This window comes from Pygocentrus nattereri, chromosome 1 (assembly GCF_015220715.1).
Source record: "Pygocentrus nattereri isolate fPygNat1 chromosome 1, fPygNat1.pri, whole genome shotgun sequence".
Lineage (NCBI taxonomy): Eukaryota > Metazoa > Chordata > Actinopteri > Characiformes > Serrasalmidae > Pygocentrus > Pygocentrus nattereri.
Window position 1 is genome coordinate 5391615 of NC_051211.1, and position 16740 is coordinate 5408354.

General features: G+C 38.4%; 1 protein-coding gene across 2 annotated transcripts in view; it reads right to left on the reverse strand.

Moving 5' to 3' along the window:
- The window catches only part of atp9b (ATPase phospholipid transporting 9B), an 87471-nt gene that overhangs the window by 44988 nt on the left and 25743 nt on the right, over positions 1-16740 (reverse strand). For both annotated transcript variants that reach the window (XM_037539321.1, XM_037539328.1), the window contains exons 9-11: positions 15892-15972; positions 6057-6132; positions 3704-3780 (exon numbers count right to left, since the gene is read on the reverse strand). In XM_037539321.1, coding sequence (XP_037395218.1) covers positions 3704-3780; positions 6057-6132; positions 15892-15972 — 234 coding nt within the window. The remainder of the gene's footprint in view (positions 1-3703; positions 3781-6056; positions 6133-15891; positions 15973-16740) is intronic.

Below are 16740 nucleotides of genomic sequence, written 5' to 3' on the forward strand. Positions count from 1 at the left end.
CACAAATCGTTCAGCCCTAGTACATACACGGGTCAATGAAATGGTATGGCAAGTCCACTATTAAAAATGTAATAAATAGACATCACGCTACTTTACAATCCCTTCTTTATACAAATATGATGTTTTGGGTGCATCAAAATAAAATTTCATTTTAGGCAGTGATTCCTTGCAAAGTTTAAAAATGTCAATTGGTGTGACTGTTCAACCAAACACACATAAACTATTTTAAAAAGTAACTAAGTTAAATAAATAAAATAGTCCAGAATGATTTCATGTTTAAAACCTTTAAAATCACAACATGCTGTAAAATATGGCAGATTTAAAAGTATTCAATGGAAAAATGTTGGTTAAAAATCATGGTTAGGCTGGTGCTGCAAGCCTAGGGAAGCCACCATAAAAGGTATAATATAGTATAAAATGTTTAATATTTTTTATGTATTAACAAAATGAACAAGCATAAACTTGTGTTCAAAGACTAAAGGTTTATATAGGTGTCTAAGTGCAAAGACGTTTTTGATGCAATTTGAAAATATCTGTTATCCTTCACATTGTATATGAATGTCATGATGAATGGACTAAAGGACCCGACTCAAAATGACTCGGAAAAAATACGGTTCCATTGACTTACATTAACAATATAGTAGGTTATTTTGTTCTCCTGTAAAGTTACCAGTTTGGAGATAAGAGGTTTTCTTTCAACAACAGCTATATATATATATATATATATATATATATATATATATATATATATATATATATATATAAAAAAGATTCCCATTTTTGTAAAGCTGCTTTGTGACAACATCAGTTGTAAAAAGCGCTATATAAATAAATTTGATTTGATATATATATATATATATATATATATATATATATATGATTATTAATTAATATTCTATACATATATTGAAATAATGACACTTTTCTTAGTAAATTTAATATAAATAATATCATTTAATAAATTTTGAAAATGTGTCTTGGGTGCCTAAGATTTTCCACAATACCGTGTGTGTGTGTGTGTGTGTATATATATATATATATATATATATATATATATATATATAAACTTTGTATCATTGTGCCCTTTTTCAATTTAGAATTAGAACTCATCGTTCAGGAGAACCTGGTGGGATTTTACTTTGCTAAAAATGTTATTCACTTCCAAGGTCACCACATTTCCCCCTAGATTAATTAACATCTCCGGTTGTCCTTTTGCAGAGACATGTCCAAATCTATCACTAAAGCCAAAGACAAAACACCTGTCCAGAAAGACTGATCACTGACTCCGGTCCAAAGCAAGCTCACTGTTCTCTCTTCAGGTCGTAGGTCAAAGCTGTTTTACGTGGAATCGCATTTTATTTTGCCCTACATTTAAACATTACTTCACATTTACACGCTGCTTTTACAACTGACTTCGTTCCCGAGTTAAACCTTCATTCTGCGATATAAGCTTTCACGTGTACCTAATCCTGACACAAGCATCCCATTGTTCAAATATCACTTCTATAAACTCGACAGAAAAGCATCGCTAATAGAACAGGATGCTCTGGAGCAGCCGCTCATGAATCTAAGGTCACCCTACACAACGCCAAGTGGCGAGAGCAGAGGAACTGTGTTCAATGAGATGATGGTGCTCCATCCAATACCTTCAGGATGAGTTGGAGTGGTGATTGCAAAAGGCCCGTCATGATCATAAGTTTTATATACAAATAAACAAACAAACAAACAAACAAACAAACAAACAAATAAATAAAATATTTTTTTTTGCTGGTATCAAATTCAAAATGGGCATATATGTTTATATTATTTATATTATATTATTTTCCATTAAATATAAGGTTTACATGATTTGCACATCATTGCCTTTTTGTTTTTATTGACATTTTGCACTATGTCGTAACTTTTTTGGAAACAGGGTTGCATTAAAGTACAAAGCCTAAAATGGTCTGATTATATTTACTAGCTCCTGATGACAGAAACAGCTTGAGCTCCAATAAACAAACTGCTGCTGCCCCCTAAAGGCATTCATAAAAACATCAAATAAACAAACATTACTCGTCGCCTTCCTCAGAATTTGTCCCAGCACCAGCAGGTATTAGATTCTTTGTTGTTTTCCTAAGACCCATAACGTGCGTCAATAAACGGGCTGTTTGCTTTCTTTATTTAGGCGAATTTGTCTGAACCCAAAGAATTGTTTGTAGTGATGTAAACATATGACAGCAAAAGGGAACAACTGTAGAAAATAATTGCTCATGTGGTTTTGTAATAATTAAGAAAAGTGTAGTCTGTGATCCAGAAATAATCATCCAACATCAGACTCTGACCTTACTAATGCTGATGCAGCTGCAATCAAATCCTTACAGTAATGTTCCAACGTCTAGCCTAAAGTCTTTAGCCTGAGGCTGTTGCTGTAGCAACGCTGCAAAGGGGGACAAACTCTCTGAATACTAGTGCTGGGCGATATGACCTCAAAATGACAATTAATTGAATGTTTTATCTTGATTATGATTAATGAACAATTATTTTGTTTTTTTGCCCTCATAGTTCACTGACAAGGTTTGTATTGTAAATATACTCTGCACATCGCTGCTGTCGGGACAAAACCTCGTATCTCCATTTTTGTCGCTTTTCAGTTTTTGACATCATTTGAAAATGCTTGTTGGCCTTTACATTGCGTGTAAATTTTATGAGGAATGGACCAAAAGAAATGACCCAAAATCCAAAAAATCTGGTTCCATTGACTTGCATTAAAAGTAAAGTAGGTTTTTTCCTTCTCCTGTAAAGTCACCATTTTGGAGATACGAGGTTTTGATACGACAACAGCGATACATTACTGACCATCGTCTCAAGAGCCAGATCGGAACTCAAGCGGCTTTTATGTCAACCCAACTCGACATTCGTCATAATTTCATGCTGCTGAGATCTCAAACATTTCAGGCGATATTTCTGTGCAAACATTGGAAGAGACTCCTCGAAAAAAAACCTCCCTGCACGAAGAGATTTTGAAAGAAATTGCCGAACGCGGCTGTAGGAGAACGAGGCTGTAGCGCCAAAGAACAGTTAAATAACTGAAAGCAAAGTTTAAAGAATCTGAGGACACGAACCAAAGAAGTGACTGCACCACCTTTACGGCGAGCTCCAACACATTCTGGGTGATGAGCCCAGCTGTCCATCAGCGATGGCTCAAAAGATGCTGGTGAAGATGAAACCGAAAGCTCTGGGTGTTCGTTGGCAGTGATGACTGTTTACCTCTGGATGAGCCACATGAAGCTGCTCCTTTGCGCACGCGGCTCAGTTTAGGAGCTGATCTGTTCAGATTGACGTTACATACAGATCACATATAAAAGATGTTGCGAACAGCCAAACAAAAAAATCGGATTTGGTGAGAAAATCAGGTTTGGGCCACTTTTACCTGCCTTAGCTACCATGTGGCAGACTGGACGTGGTGGAGTCACATGACTACACGTGGTATGAAGTTTTTAAAGGGGACAGTACATGAACACACAGAGTGGAGAAAGGATTAACCAATGTAATTGGTTTCGATTACTTCTCGATTAATTGCCCAGCCCTAACGAATACTCTTGATTTCATTAAAAAAAAAAAAAGCCAGGGTCTACAAACCTTTGGACATAACCTTTGGATACAGCGCATCTACAAACAAGCTCATTTCTGAACATGTTCAAAAACACAACGAGGAACTCACTTTGTTCTTCGACTGGGATGTGTTCAGAACGCTCCTGGTCTCCTTTCCTGTATATATGACAACACCTATTACAGTACCTGTGGGAAAGAGAACGAGAAAGGGCACCAGGAGTTAAATAACACACTTCAATTAGCTAATAGAAAATTGATTTTATTCAGCACACCACAAAGTAACACTTGCCCCAGATGCTACACCAGAAACAAATGACTTAATATGTCTTTCTCTTAGAAATCAACCATTACAATGCTGTTTAATAAAGTCTGATCGATACTGCCGCTTGGTAATTGGCAGAATCATTAAGGTAAACGAATAACAGATGAAACATGTGGCATCAGTATCAAGCCAAATGAGAAAGGACCTTTCCCAACACACCAGAGTCCTTACGTGTGGCGCGATCTACGGCCAAACATCTATTTTTCTCTGCGTCTGACACCTTGAACTGTACCTTAGTACTAGGGTTAACAATAGGAGCAGTTCAAATGATATATACTTTTCTGAGCATTGTAGGTACGGTCAATAGTGGTAGTGCTTTTTCATTGCCAAGAGAGCATAATTAGTCCTGTTTAATTGGATTTAGTGTAGTGCAGTATTTAAATTGTTAAACAGAAATAGTATTTGTACACAAAAAAAAAAAAAATCTGTAAAGTTACAATAATTAACTGGCAGTAGTTTTGATGCTGCAATGCTGCAATCTACACACTTTAAAAAGTGGTTCTTCAAAGGTTCTTTAGTAAAGAAAACACTCACAAGTGAACACTCAAAGCAGACTCTGTGATTCAAGGGTTCCTTGCATTATGAAAGGGTTCTACAGTTCAATTGAGAATGTGCTTCATATGGTTCTACATAGAACCATATCAATCCAATCCATCCATCTATCCCTACTAATACATGAGAGTTGATCAAAAAGGTTATTCTCAGCCTTTCCATGTCAAATCATTTCACACTCTTCAGAAAAAGAAACCATTTGTTAGCTTAGAACAGGCCGAAATCCATAAATCATAAAAAAGAGGAAACAATGTTTTGAAAAAACACTGAAAAACAAACAAACAATGTAATACGGCATCACTCGGCTTCACTGGCACCACTTTTATCTTTGGCGAAAACACCGGAGTTCTGTATTTAGAATGTTAATGAAGCAGGACTGCTGGGGATATCTCCTTCCACCTGCAGGGATCTCGTGTTGAGTCTGCGTGGAATAAAGGATGATGTCAGGTGTCTAAGTTTGAGCGCGGCGTGAGAAGAGAAGGAAGGACGCACTCTGATCAAGGACATGCCAAGGGGTGGTGGGGTGGGGTCTAGAAGAAAGCCCAGGAGAACCGAACGAGGAACGACCACAGATCAATGAAAAGGTGATCGCTAACACTAGTAGGGGGGCCTTAGGGGAACGGCTTGGCTACTGCTCTATTGGGATCAGATTCCAGCTTCACGACCCTTGTAGATGGCAGTGAAAGTGTAGCAAGGCTGATCTGAGACCCGTGCTTCTGGGAGAAGTTGTATCAACAGACACTTCAGCTCCCATTAACAGCTCATCATATTTCCCTGTCTTCAGGCTGAGTGATCTCTAGTGAAAATCAGAATCTCCCGTGGAAATGCAAGCTAAACATATCAGAGCCACCTGCATCGTCCCTTAGAAGACAATCAACAGAGAGAAGCAGATTTCGCTTACACTGTACAAACTCTCTGTTAATCGTTTGGCAGAACCGTGGCCTCTGAAATTTAACGTGAAAGAGTCTCTAACCAATCACAGATGTTTTTCGTTCACATGATTCAACAAACGGTAACAGTTCTAGGTCAATGCAGGCCAGTCTGTAACTTTATCATTCCATGTATTGCAAGCAGGGCTGTTAAAAAGCAACGTCATTCCTTACTACTTCATACATTTCTGAGTGCTGATAGATTTGATCATTGATCATATTTTAAGATCATCTAGTGCTGTTTTGTTTATCTGCACCAAAGATCTGGAACACGTTACCTATAAACGTCCATCAGGCTCTTTCTAAATTGTTTTAAAAAATGAAAATGTGTGCTTCTGAATTGTAATTATTAATATATCCCTTTCTTCTCTTCTTCCTCTGTCGTTTTTTTTTTGTAGTGTGCAGCAGTTTGAGCTGCATTTTTAATGTATGAAAGGTTCTAAACAAATATTATTATTATATTTCTGCCATTTGTTTACAGAAGAGGTTTGTTAGATTTCGGTTTAGACATTTGCTATACTAAGCATTTCACAGACCCTTCAGATCATTTTATGGTCAAAAAGGGGTGAAAAGTGGTCAGTGTGAACGTTTCTTCTTGTACGCTGATGTGAGCCAAAGGTTGGCGTACGTGAAAACGGAACACAATATGGTTTGCTCACCAGATGCCACCACAGTACTCGCCCAAAGGGTGTTCTCAATGCTCAGACTTTCATGAATGGGAGGGTCACAGTCCTCCTGTAGGAGAGAATAAATAAAAATCAAAATTATGCATCACGCTGGAGGATTAACTAAGAAGAAAAAACAAAGATGAGAAATGCATCCCACTAGTACCACAGGTTGGGAGACTTTCACACAGCAAGTAGGAATCATACTGAAGGTGACCAAAATGACCGCAAAAAAGATTAAAAGATACGTGCAGTCTCCAGAAAGCCGCCTCAAGGAGAAGTTCAGCTAGACTGATGGACTGGATCTTGCATATCTCCAGAGTTCAGAATATTCCAATCAATGAGATTTTACAAAAACTAATAAAAGTGGCTACCAAACTGCCAAAGCTCTTAAATAATAAACACATGACACTATGACCACCTCCTTGTTTCTACGCTCATTGTCCATCTTATCAGCTCCACTTACTGTATAGCTGCTCTCTGTAGTTCTACAGTTACAGACTGTAGTCCATCTGTTTCTCTGATACTCTGTTACCCTGTTCTTCAGTGGTCAGGACCCCCATGGACCCTCACAGAGCAGGTACTATTTGGGTGGTGGATCATTCTCAGCACTGCAGTATCACTGACGTGGTGGTGGTGGTGTTAGTGTGTGTTGTGCTGGTATGAGTGGATCAGACACAGCAGTGCTGCTGGAGTTTTTAAACACCTCAGTGTCGCTGCTGGACTGAGAATAGTCCACCAACCAACAGCGTCCTGTGGGCAGCGTGCTGTGACCACTGATGAAGGACTAGAGGATGACCAACACCAACTGTGCAGCAGCAGATGAGCTGTCGTCTCTGACTTTACACCTACAAGGTGGACCGACAAGGTAGGAGTGTCTAATAGAGTGGACAGCGAGTGGACACAGTGTTTAAAAACTCCAGCAGCACTGCTGCGTCTGATCCACTCAGACCTGCACAACACACACTAACACACTGGATGCACTATGGATGTTTACCTCCACTGTGAGGAGGATCAGTTAGATTTTAAGTTGAAAAGGTCTTGGAGAACATCAGTTTCCTTTGTTAGGAAATGAGTACTTCATAAATTAGGAGCAGGAACTGAAATTACATCTTTAAATTAATCTGTCCACACAACGTGCTGTGGTCAGGTGGTCTGTAATTTGCGAGTGACAGAGGTTTTATGATATATAGTGAAAATGAGGCCCACACAGACACACACACAGTTCATCTCATTCACGCCGTCTCTATCTGCTCAGCAGATGTGGTGATCTTCCACTGTCAGATGACAAGGCTTCACTGATGCCGCAGTTCTGTCCAGCTAAATGAGCACCGGATTCTGTCGTGCTTGCATGGTGTTACTGGAAATTACAGACTAAAGCACAGCGGGCCTAAAGGAAAAAACAAGCGAAGGTAAAAAGTCCTGATGTGGAAAACAAGCTAATCAATGAAACTTTTAGATGAGAGCACAAAGTAAAGCATGTATACTGCCGTATGAAGAAGTGCAAGTGTCCCTGGTTAAATTCCAAGTGCTGTGTATTTTAAGTGAAAATAAGTGCCACACATCCTCTACAGAGAACACGCTGTTTAATGCAATTACTGCTTACTATGACACATTCTGTATTTGTTTTATATTTCACCAATACGTTAATTTCAGCATATATATATATATAGTTCACAAAAAAAATCCTGTATTTAAATAAGTTCTCTGTAGAGGGCATGTTGACTTATTTTCAAGAAGAAACCCAACAAAACGTCTTTTGCATACAACTGCACGTCCAGAGTAACTGGAAGGAGCAATACTGAAATGTGAATGCTCATGATATAAAATCATAAGCGTTTTACAGCTTTATAATGAAGAATTAACATTGATTATTACACAATTTTTGCAATAGTAATATAAATTTTTGGGGGCAGTCGTGGGCTGGAGGTTAGGGATCTTGCCCTGTGACCGGAAGGTCGCCGGTTCGATCCCCAGAGCCGACAGTCCATGACGGAGGTGTCCTTGAGCAAGACACCTAACCCCCAACTGCTCCCTGGGCGCTGTGGATTGGGCTGCCCACCGCTCTGGGCAAGTGTGCTCACTGCCACCTAGTGTGTGTGTTCACTAGTGTGTATGTGGTGTTTCACTTCACGGATGGGTTAAATGCGGAGGTGGAATTTCGCCGTTTGTGGGATCAAAAAAAGTATCACTTACTTAAATCTACTCATACATTTCAAATTTCTTCTCCTCATCTGAAATTCAGCTGTGTAGTTATTCCTTGTAAAAAAGTGCCACACTGCAAAAAAATATCTCTACAAGTGAAAACATTTGTACCATTTTACTTAATATATCTAATATTTTTCATTATGAGACCACTATAAGAATATTATAAGGCTATTTAACCTATTTAAATATTAATTCTATTTTTACTTGTTTAAGTTATTTTATCTAGTGAAAGAGTCTTGGTCCACTGGTCTGTTTATAATGCTTGACACAAGTAAATTATGTGCCAAGGGATTAAGACACTTTCATAAGATAAAATTACTTAAAACAAGCAACAATGTCTAGAAATGAGTTAATGTTTTAATATTTTTACAACAGTCTCATAATGCTACATTTCCTTTGGGATGAGTGAAGGTCGGTCGAAATGTATGAGTATATTTATATTACTTTTGCAAAAATTGTGTAATAATCAATGTTAATTCTTCATTATAAAGCTGTATTTTATATCATGAGCATTCGCATTTCAGTATTGCTCCTTCCAGTTACTCTGGACGTGCAGTTGTATGCAAAAGGTCGGTCGGTCGGTCGGTCGGTCAGTCGGTCTGACTATGTTTAAGATAATTTCACTTATTAAGACATACAAATTTAGTCTAATGTCTTGAGGTCATGAGGGTCATTTCAGGACGCCGGTTCATTCACATTAATGACCGATTTGAGTTAGTTACCTAAACAAGTGTGAACCATCATGTCAGAGAGATCGGATTTGAGCAAAAAATCGGATTTAAGCACTGAGGCCTGTAATGTGAACGCAGCTTTAGACCACCTTGCATTCGTCTTTGTAATGAGGTGTTAATGCACTTCAACTATAATTTAACCTCTCTCTCTATGTGGTTGTAGACTGACTGATCACGTCCTACACTGTCACTCAGTCAGCTGAGGAACAGCCTTATTTACTGAATATTTCCTTACATAACGATGTGCCAGCATCACGTTAATTGAACGTCCGCATTTGTACACAAATTCCTCCCCTATTTACTGATGTCTTCTCCACAGATCTTTATGTAGGTGTCAGTCTTCAAGACTGAAGCTCCTGCCCCAATAATAAACCCTCTTTCAAAGTCCCTCTTGATCCCAAATTGAGGTCACCTGGCTCTGTTCTGTATTTTTATACATGCCACAGAGCATAATAGGATGTTAACTGCCTGAATGAATCATGTAGGACACCTGTCTGTAAGCCTCTGGACGGAGCCTGTCTCTTCACTCATTCAGGCTTTTCCTCACTCGTCTGTATAGTCAAGAAACGTTCTGGACATTTTGCCCAATTTTATTCAAAATGTGCTCATGCTTATTATTAACTCACACCAGATGTCCCAACATGAAGGATGATTAAAGGGCAAAGCTAAAGGTTTTCTTGCACGGCACCAATATAACACACACGTAGCTCTTAAATGCAGACGTATGATGAGAAAGCATCAGGGGTCGTTTAGGTTACAGATCGAATGACTTGTCTGATATGACAACTATGACAACTCAGCAGAACCCATACTGCTTATGCTCAAAGCTACGGAGAGAGAAAAATACACCATAAAGGAAGGTTATGGGGGGGTGGATGGCTAATGACATTCAGACTAATGCAAGGACAATGAGGCATCACTGCTGTGCAGTCACAGTTTAGCAGTCTGTGTCAAAAAAATGCCATGTCAACATTTTGATACAGGACACAGTGAATGTTTTAAGTGCAACAGTAAGGTATGCGGTAGTCCAACGATTTTTCTTCAAAAGATAGAAAATAAACAAAATAATTTGTAAAAAAAAAGTTTTAAAAGTTTTTTTGTTCTACATTTTGTGCTTCACAGATTTTGCTAAATGTCTGCATAATTAAATGGTTGGGATGTAAACAAAAGGCATTCTGAGTGTTTTTGTGATGCTCCATTGTCGAGAAACTTTCAGAGACAGAACTGTTCACAGTTGTGGTGATAGGAACCAGACATCTGAAAGGTTTACCAACCCTGAAAGCTTCCTCTCAGAAAGTTATTACAAAAAAAAAAGTTCATTGAGATTTTCAACTCATTGAGACCACCAGTGGGTCCAAAACACACCTCACAATATTCTTCACTCCGTAACTTTCATATTTCATGAGCTCCATTCAGAAGCTGGGCGTCGTGTGAGGCTGTAGCTCTTCTCTCCAGTCTAATAGACGGTGACGTCATTTTAAACCCTTATAATAAAAGAAGCTGAACTTTGTTTTTCTACTGAAAGTCGACTCGTTTTTCCCCAAATCTGGGCTCTAAACTATAAACAGACGGCGTCTCTTCAGTGATCTGCTCTGGAAACATCACTTTTAGAAAATAACACAAAGAGCGCCGGAGATTTTTGGCTTTCAGCAGTAAATTTTAAGCATTTAGCGATATGTGGAGATCATAAAACACATATTCTGTTTTTTTTTTTTTGTTTTTTTTTTTACAAAAAACATAATAATAAAAATGTGCATTTATTTCATGCAGTTACTGAATAATTTGCCTTACGATTTGAAAAACCAAAATCTACCCTGGTGAGTAAGAGGTATACTGCCTGATGTCTGAGATACTGTTTTACTATTGCTTTAAGAAAGTTCTGGACTAAAGCACAGGGAGGGTGTCGTGAGGCAGAATTTTTCAGATTTACAACTATTTTATAAATATTACACATGAAACTCAAGAGGACGTGTAGGTTTACTGGCCATTTTGAATAGTAAATAAAATGTATATCACTGTTGTCAAAAGAAAACCTTGTATCTCCAAAAGCGTAACTTCACAGGGGAAGAAAAAAAAAACCTACTTTACTCTTAAAAGTAAGAGGAAACTGACTTTTTTCCATGTAATTTTGGGCAGGTTCTTCTGGTCCATTCATCATGAAATGTACATACAATGTAAAGGGCAACAGGCACTTTCAAATGGTGTCAAAACCTGAAAACCGACAAAAATACGAGGTTTTCTTCTGACAGCAGTGATCCATTTGTGTTGTAGACATCCTCGTTGTAAACAAGTCAGCAGTTTCTCTACAGTGAAATTCCTACCATTCCGAATGACTTTGTTTACCTCTCAACCATTGACTTGTACAGGGATTCCCATTGAAATGCCTGCCTCTAAAGTAGTAAGATATAGGCTCCCATGTGTCCATCTTACAAAGAACAGAACATGTGAAACAATGAAATGAACTCTCTTGGGAAAAAGCATGCATGTTCTAAAATCTAGAGCGCTGATTGGCTGCCTAAGTTCCATTCTGTATGCATGTCATTGACGTCAGTCTGTAATCTACTGTGGTCGATAAATATACCCACTTTCAGCACTTCACATTCACAATGTGGATTAAGCCACAGCCACACTTTCTGTTTGTAGAAATCTGTAGAATCCCAGGATCGGTACTGAGGTCAACGGTTCAGTACAAAGCTTTAATTAAAACATAAATTGTGGTTTTATGTCAGCTATTTTTATTTTAGGGCCTGTATCATGGTTGAGTTTTATTTATAAGACACTCTCCGGTCATTTGCCAGAATACATCACTTCACTGATGAATACAAATAACAGTAATTATCAGACTCGCTCTAGTAACTGGATCAGCTGCCAGGTACCAAGAGTTTTTACTGAACTGGGAGAATCTGCTTTTAGTCACAGCACCAGCTGGAATTCACTACAGGACACACTAAAACTCGGCTCACTGGCGTCACTCAGTCATTTTAAACTTTTAATATCGAACCACCTTCAGACGGCCTGCACCTGTTTTACTTCATCCTATTTATTCTTAACTTCTATTTCTTGTTTTAGTTCTTCTCTTAGGTCTTTATTTCTTTCTTTCTTTCTTTTTCTCATTTTATTTTTAATAGTTTTGTATCATTACTTTTTAATTTGTATTATTACTTTATTAATCTCTTATCTTCTTTTGATCTTAATCTCTTATCATTTAAACCTCAAGTTTTATTTTTATCTACTTTTATCTTTTATTCACTGTTATTTTACATTTTCTTTTAATTTAAAATGATTAAATGTAGTTATTATTTTCTTTGTCATGTCAATCCCTGTTTTTGTAAATGCTCAGCTACACTGAAAATGAGGGTTGCCCTCAATGTACTTCCCAGTCAAAATAAAAGTTGATTGATTGATTGATTGATCATGAAAAATCAAATTTCCCTTACTTTTTTTTTAATAAGAGGCTGATGTAGTAGGCAAACCTTTTCAAAATAAAGCAAGTAAACAATATTAGCAAGTTTCAGAACACACCATTCACCGCCCAGTCCATACAGTCCATACATGGAAAATAAGATGCAAATGATTTGAATTCCTTGTTTTTGTTATGTCACTGAAAACACTGACACATTTCCACCTATTCAGCAGTTTAGCCCCGCCCACTCACACTAGAGCGTTTCAGCCCAGTCTGCCTTTTGAATCAGGCACAACAAAGGGCAGCTAATCAGAATAGAGCTAATTTACATACATCCGTCTTAAAGGCAAGAAAGCCTGTTGAACTCCAAGAGATAAAAATGGCACAAATTATGAATGTTTTTGGTGCATAAACCCACATAAATGTTATAAGCAAACTTCAGATAAAAGAAAGAAATAAAAATGCAGGATATGGGCCCTTTAATATTTCCAAATACTCACTCATAATTCACAGTAACTCAAAGAAACTATGTTGTACTATGTTGTGACGGGGATGTAGTATTATGCCCTGGTGAAGACCATGCAAGGTTGAAAATGACTTACAAAAGCAAGTTTGACAAAACTCTTCTTTTAACCTGCGACCCACCAGGGTATATTTTGGTTTGTCCATCTGAATTCACTTGACCAAATCATAAGGAAAATGATTCGGTTACTGCATGAAATAAATGGATATATTTATTTATTTATTTTATATTTTTTTGGTAAAAGTTCCCCTCAAATGAACAGAACGTGTGTTTTATGATCTCCACATATCTCTATACGCTCACAATTTACTGCTGAAAGCCAAAAATCTCAGACGCTCTTTGTGTTATTTTCTAAAAGTGATGTTTCCAGAGCAGATCACTGAAGAGACGCCGTCTGTTTATAGTTTACAGCCCAGATTTGGGGAAAAACGGGTCGACTTTCAGTAGAAAAACAAAGTTCAGCTTCTTTTATTATAAGGGTTTAAAATGACATCACCGTCTATTAGACTGGAGAGAAGAGCTACAGCCTCACACGACGCCCAGCTTCTGAATGGAGCTTATGGAACATGAAAGTTATGGAGAACATGATGAAGTGCGTTTTGGAGCCACCGGTGGTCTCGAGGAATTTTTTTTTTTACATTGCTACAAATATCAGGCAGCTATCCATGCTAAAAATCTCTTCATATGAAAACTGGGTGAGCTGTGATGGAGCTCTGTGAACCTCGAAGGAGGATATTCAAAAAAGGAGATCTGACCTTAAGCGCTGCTTGAGGGTCAGCGTTCACCGTTTATATTCTACTGATGTGGCCAGGAAGGGTCTGATCCCGGACCCGCCCTTTACATACGGGTTCAGGAGAGTGAGTCAGCAGAGGAAGTCTTCGTCCTCCGCCTGCTGTGTGGCCAAGAGTGAAGACTCCACACAAAGACAAGCTTTGTGTGGGGGGTCCCTCTCCCCCTGTCTTTCTCAGCACTAATCTGCTGTTAATAAGGAGCTCTGCTCAGCCAGGGAGCTGGGAGGTGCAATGCAGGCCTGTGAGGTCATCTCCATCACAAGAAACGATTCCAGGAACCCTCTAATTAACCATTATGCAAACGAGAGTGTTCATGATCATCGATAAAGAATGAACTATGTTCCAACTGATTAAAGGGCCCATGCTGTGTAAAACTAAACACTTTTTTGGAATAAAAAGGGTTTAATGCAGTATGCAAATACTGTTAACGTTTCAAAATGTACTATTCATTTCCCGGCCCATTCGGCCTTTACACAGAAACTACCTGCAAAAACAGCCTGCTATGAATTCACTGGTTTTGCAAAGTCATGAAAAACCATTAAACCTACAGCAGTTTACACCCAGTCCATTCACACTGAAGTTCTAAAGAGTGTTTCAGCCCTGACTGCTTTCTGAATGAGGCACAATACATGCCAGTCAAGCAGGAGAGATGGTCTTTTGCATACGTCACCCTTAAAAGGGAAGTCCATCAATTTTGCTTAATTAATCATTTAATGGTTTAGATGTAAACAAAGTCATTCAGAGTGGTTTGCTGTGAAATGCGCCTTTAGAGAAATTTGCAGAGTCAAAATTGTTCACCATTATACTACTAGGAACCAGACGTCCGCATGTCTGACACTAAAAATATCATATATATAAATATTTTATCAGCTATCCAAAATGACCAGTGAACTTGTGTGTCTTGTAAGTTTTAATGTGTCATGGTGATAATGGTAAAACTCTGTAACTGAAAAAAGTATTGTATATAAAAAATAAGTATAAAGTCTTCTTTGGTACCGTTTTCCCTTTACAACGCCCTGCATGCACCTCTCCACCGTGCATGTCTTTTTAGGAATGCCTCTTACTGCAAAATAATGTGGGCCAAGCAAAAAAATTAAAAATAAATAAAAAGAACTCTCTATTTCGCTATCTTACCTCATAAACTGGTTGAGACCAGCACTTTCCATTCGGCCTGGATTGCTCTGCGTCTGTGCCGGCATGTTCACTCTCTCTCTCCCTTTAGGCTCTCTCTCTGTCTCTCTCTCTTTCCATCGCTCTCTCGGTCTCTCTGTCTCTCTCTCTCTCTCTCTCTCTCTCTGTCTCTGTCTCTCTCTCTCTCTGTCTCTCTCTCTTTCTATCGCTCTCTCTCTGTCTCTCTCTCTCTCTCTGTCTCTCTGTCTCTCTCTCTCTTTCTGTCTCTCTCTCTCTGTGTCTCTCTCTCTGTCTCTCTCTCTCTGTCTCTCTCTCTCTGTCTCTCTCTCTCTGTCTCTCTCTCTCTCTCTGTCTCTCTCTGTCTCTCTCTGTCTCTCTCTGTCTCTCTCTCTGTCTCTCTCTCTTTCTATCGCTCTCTCTCTGTCTCTCTCTCTCTCTCTCTCTCTCTCTCTCTATTAAACTGCTGCAACTCCTTTGTGTTTTCTGGTTCAAACTGATATGGATCTACAACATTTTGGAAACTGACCTCCTCGAAGCCCTCAACATACTCTGCCATCTTCCAAAATAGGTAAGAAAACAGTAAAAATAAACTGTAAATGAAAGCTGTTCCTGGCGTCACAACAAAAGCCTGTTAGGCTGCACATTGATCTCAGTCGACATGCGGTTTTGAGAGGAAACACGGAAGTAATCCCGGAGTAAAACTTCACAATAAAATTACAGTTTAGGCCAAAATTGTATAACAAAACTGTCACAAAACAACGTCTCAGGTATCGAGCAAGGCATTCATAACCTTTCAGTGTAATAACTTAACGGGATGTAGCTGTTGGAGCCATTTAACGTGTCGGACGTCTGGTTCCTAGTACTATAATGGTGAACTATTATGACTCGGTAAACTCTGGAACAGCGCATTTCACACCGAACCGCTCTGAACGATTGCGTAATTTTGCAAAATCGGTGGAGTTCCCCTTTAATGCACTTAAGGTTTCTGTTAAGGTTTCACACAAAAGACGTGAGCGCGTCTGAACAAACAGCACACACTCACCCTGGTGAAGTTCCCTTCAAAACTGTGAATGTCCAGCTGGGGCTTCTGAGCGTAGACATACGCACTGATGGAAAACAAATCCTGCAGAAAAAAAAGAAAACGACACACATACACAAGTAATGTTAGTGCACATGAAAACTAGCACTGCCCTGTGGCAAACTTGATGCCTTATTCAAGCTGGACTCGTTTTACTGCTGGAGGTCCCGTAACGTTATCAGGACAATCAGGATAAAGTATTTGTGTAATTTCTTTAGATAACCAAGACTGAAGTGTCACAGACCGGACATTCAAATCAGGGCTAAGATTAACGTTAAACGGGTCCAAACGAACTAACAACACAACTTCCAGTTAAAGGTGTTTTTCAAATTCGGCATAAATCAGTGGTTGAGATGTAAACCAAGTCATTCCGAGTGGTCTGGTGTGAAGTGGTTCACTTAAGACTCAGATTTCTTCCCAGTGTCTTCAACACAAATAAAGACTTTTTTTTTTACCATTCAAAAACACGAGTGAACCTGTGAACACGTCGTCTGAATTTTATAGGTAATTTTAATGATAAAAGTCTGAAATCTCACAAAAGAAGTTTTCTTTGGGGACTATTTCGCCCTGAATGTACCTCTCTGCCACAAATGGATTTTAAATATACATTTTAGGACAAAAATCCTTTTCAAAATCATTATAAAACAATGTGTCAGATGTCAGTGTATTTATAACCATTTCATGTAATAACTTCATTCATAAAATACCTCCAGGTAAAATATCCTTACAGTGTGAATATTTTAGATTTATTTATAATCCTTTATATGGTTGATTCTTGTGAAAGATAGAGTTTATATTTGTATCTTTTTTTTT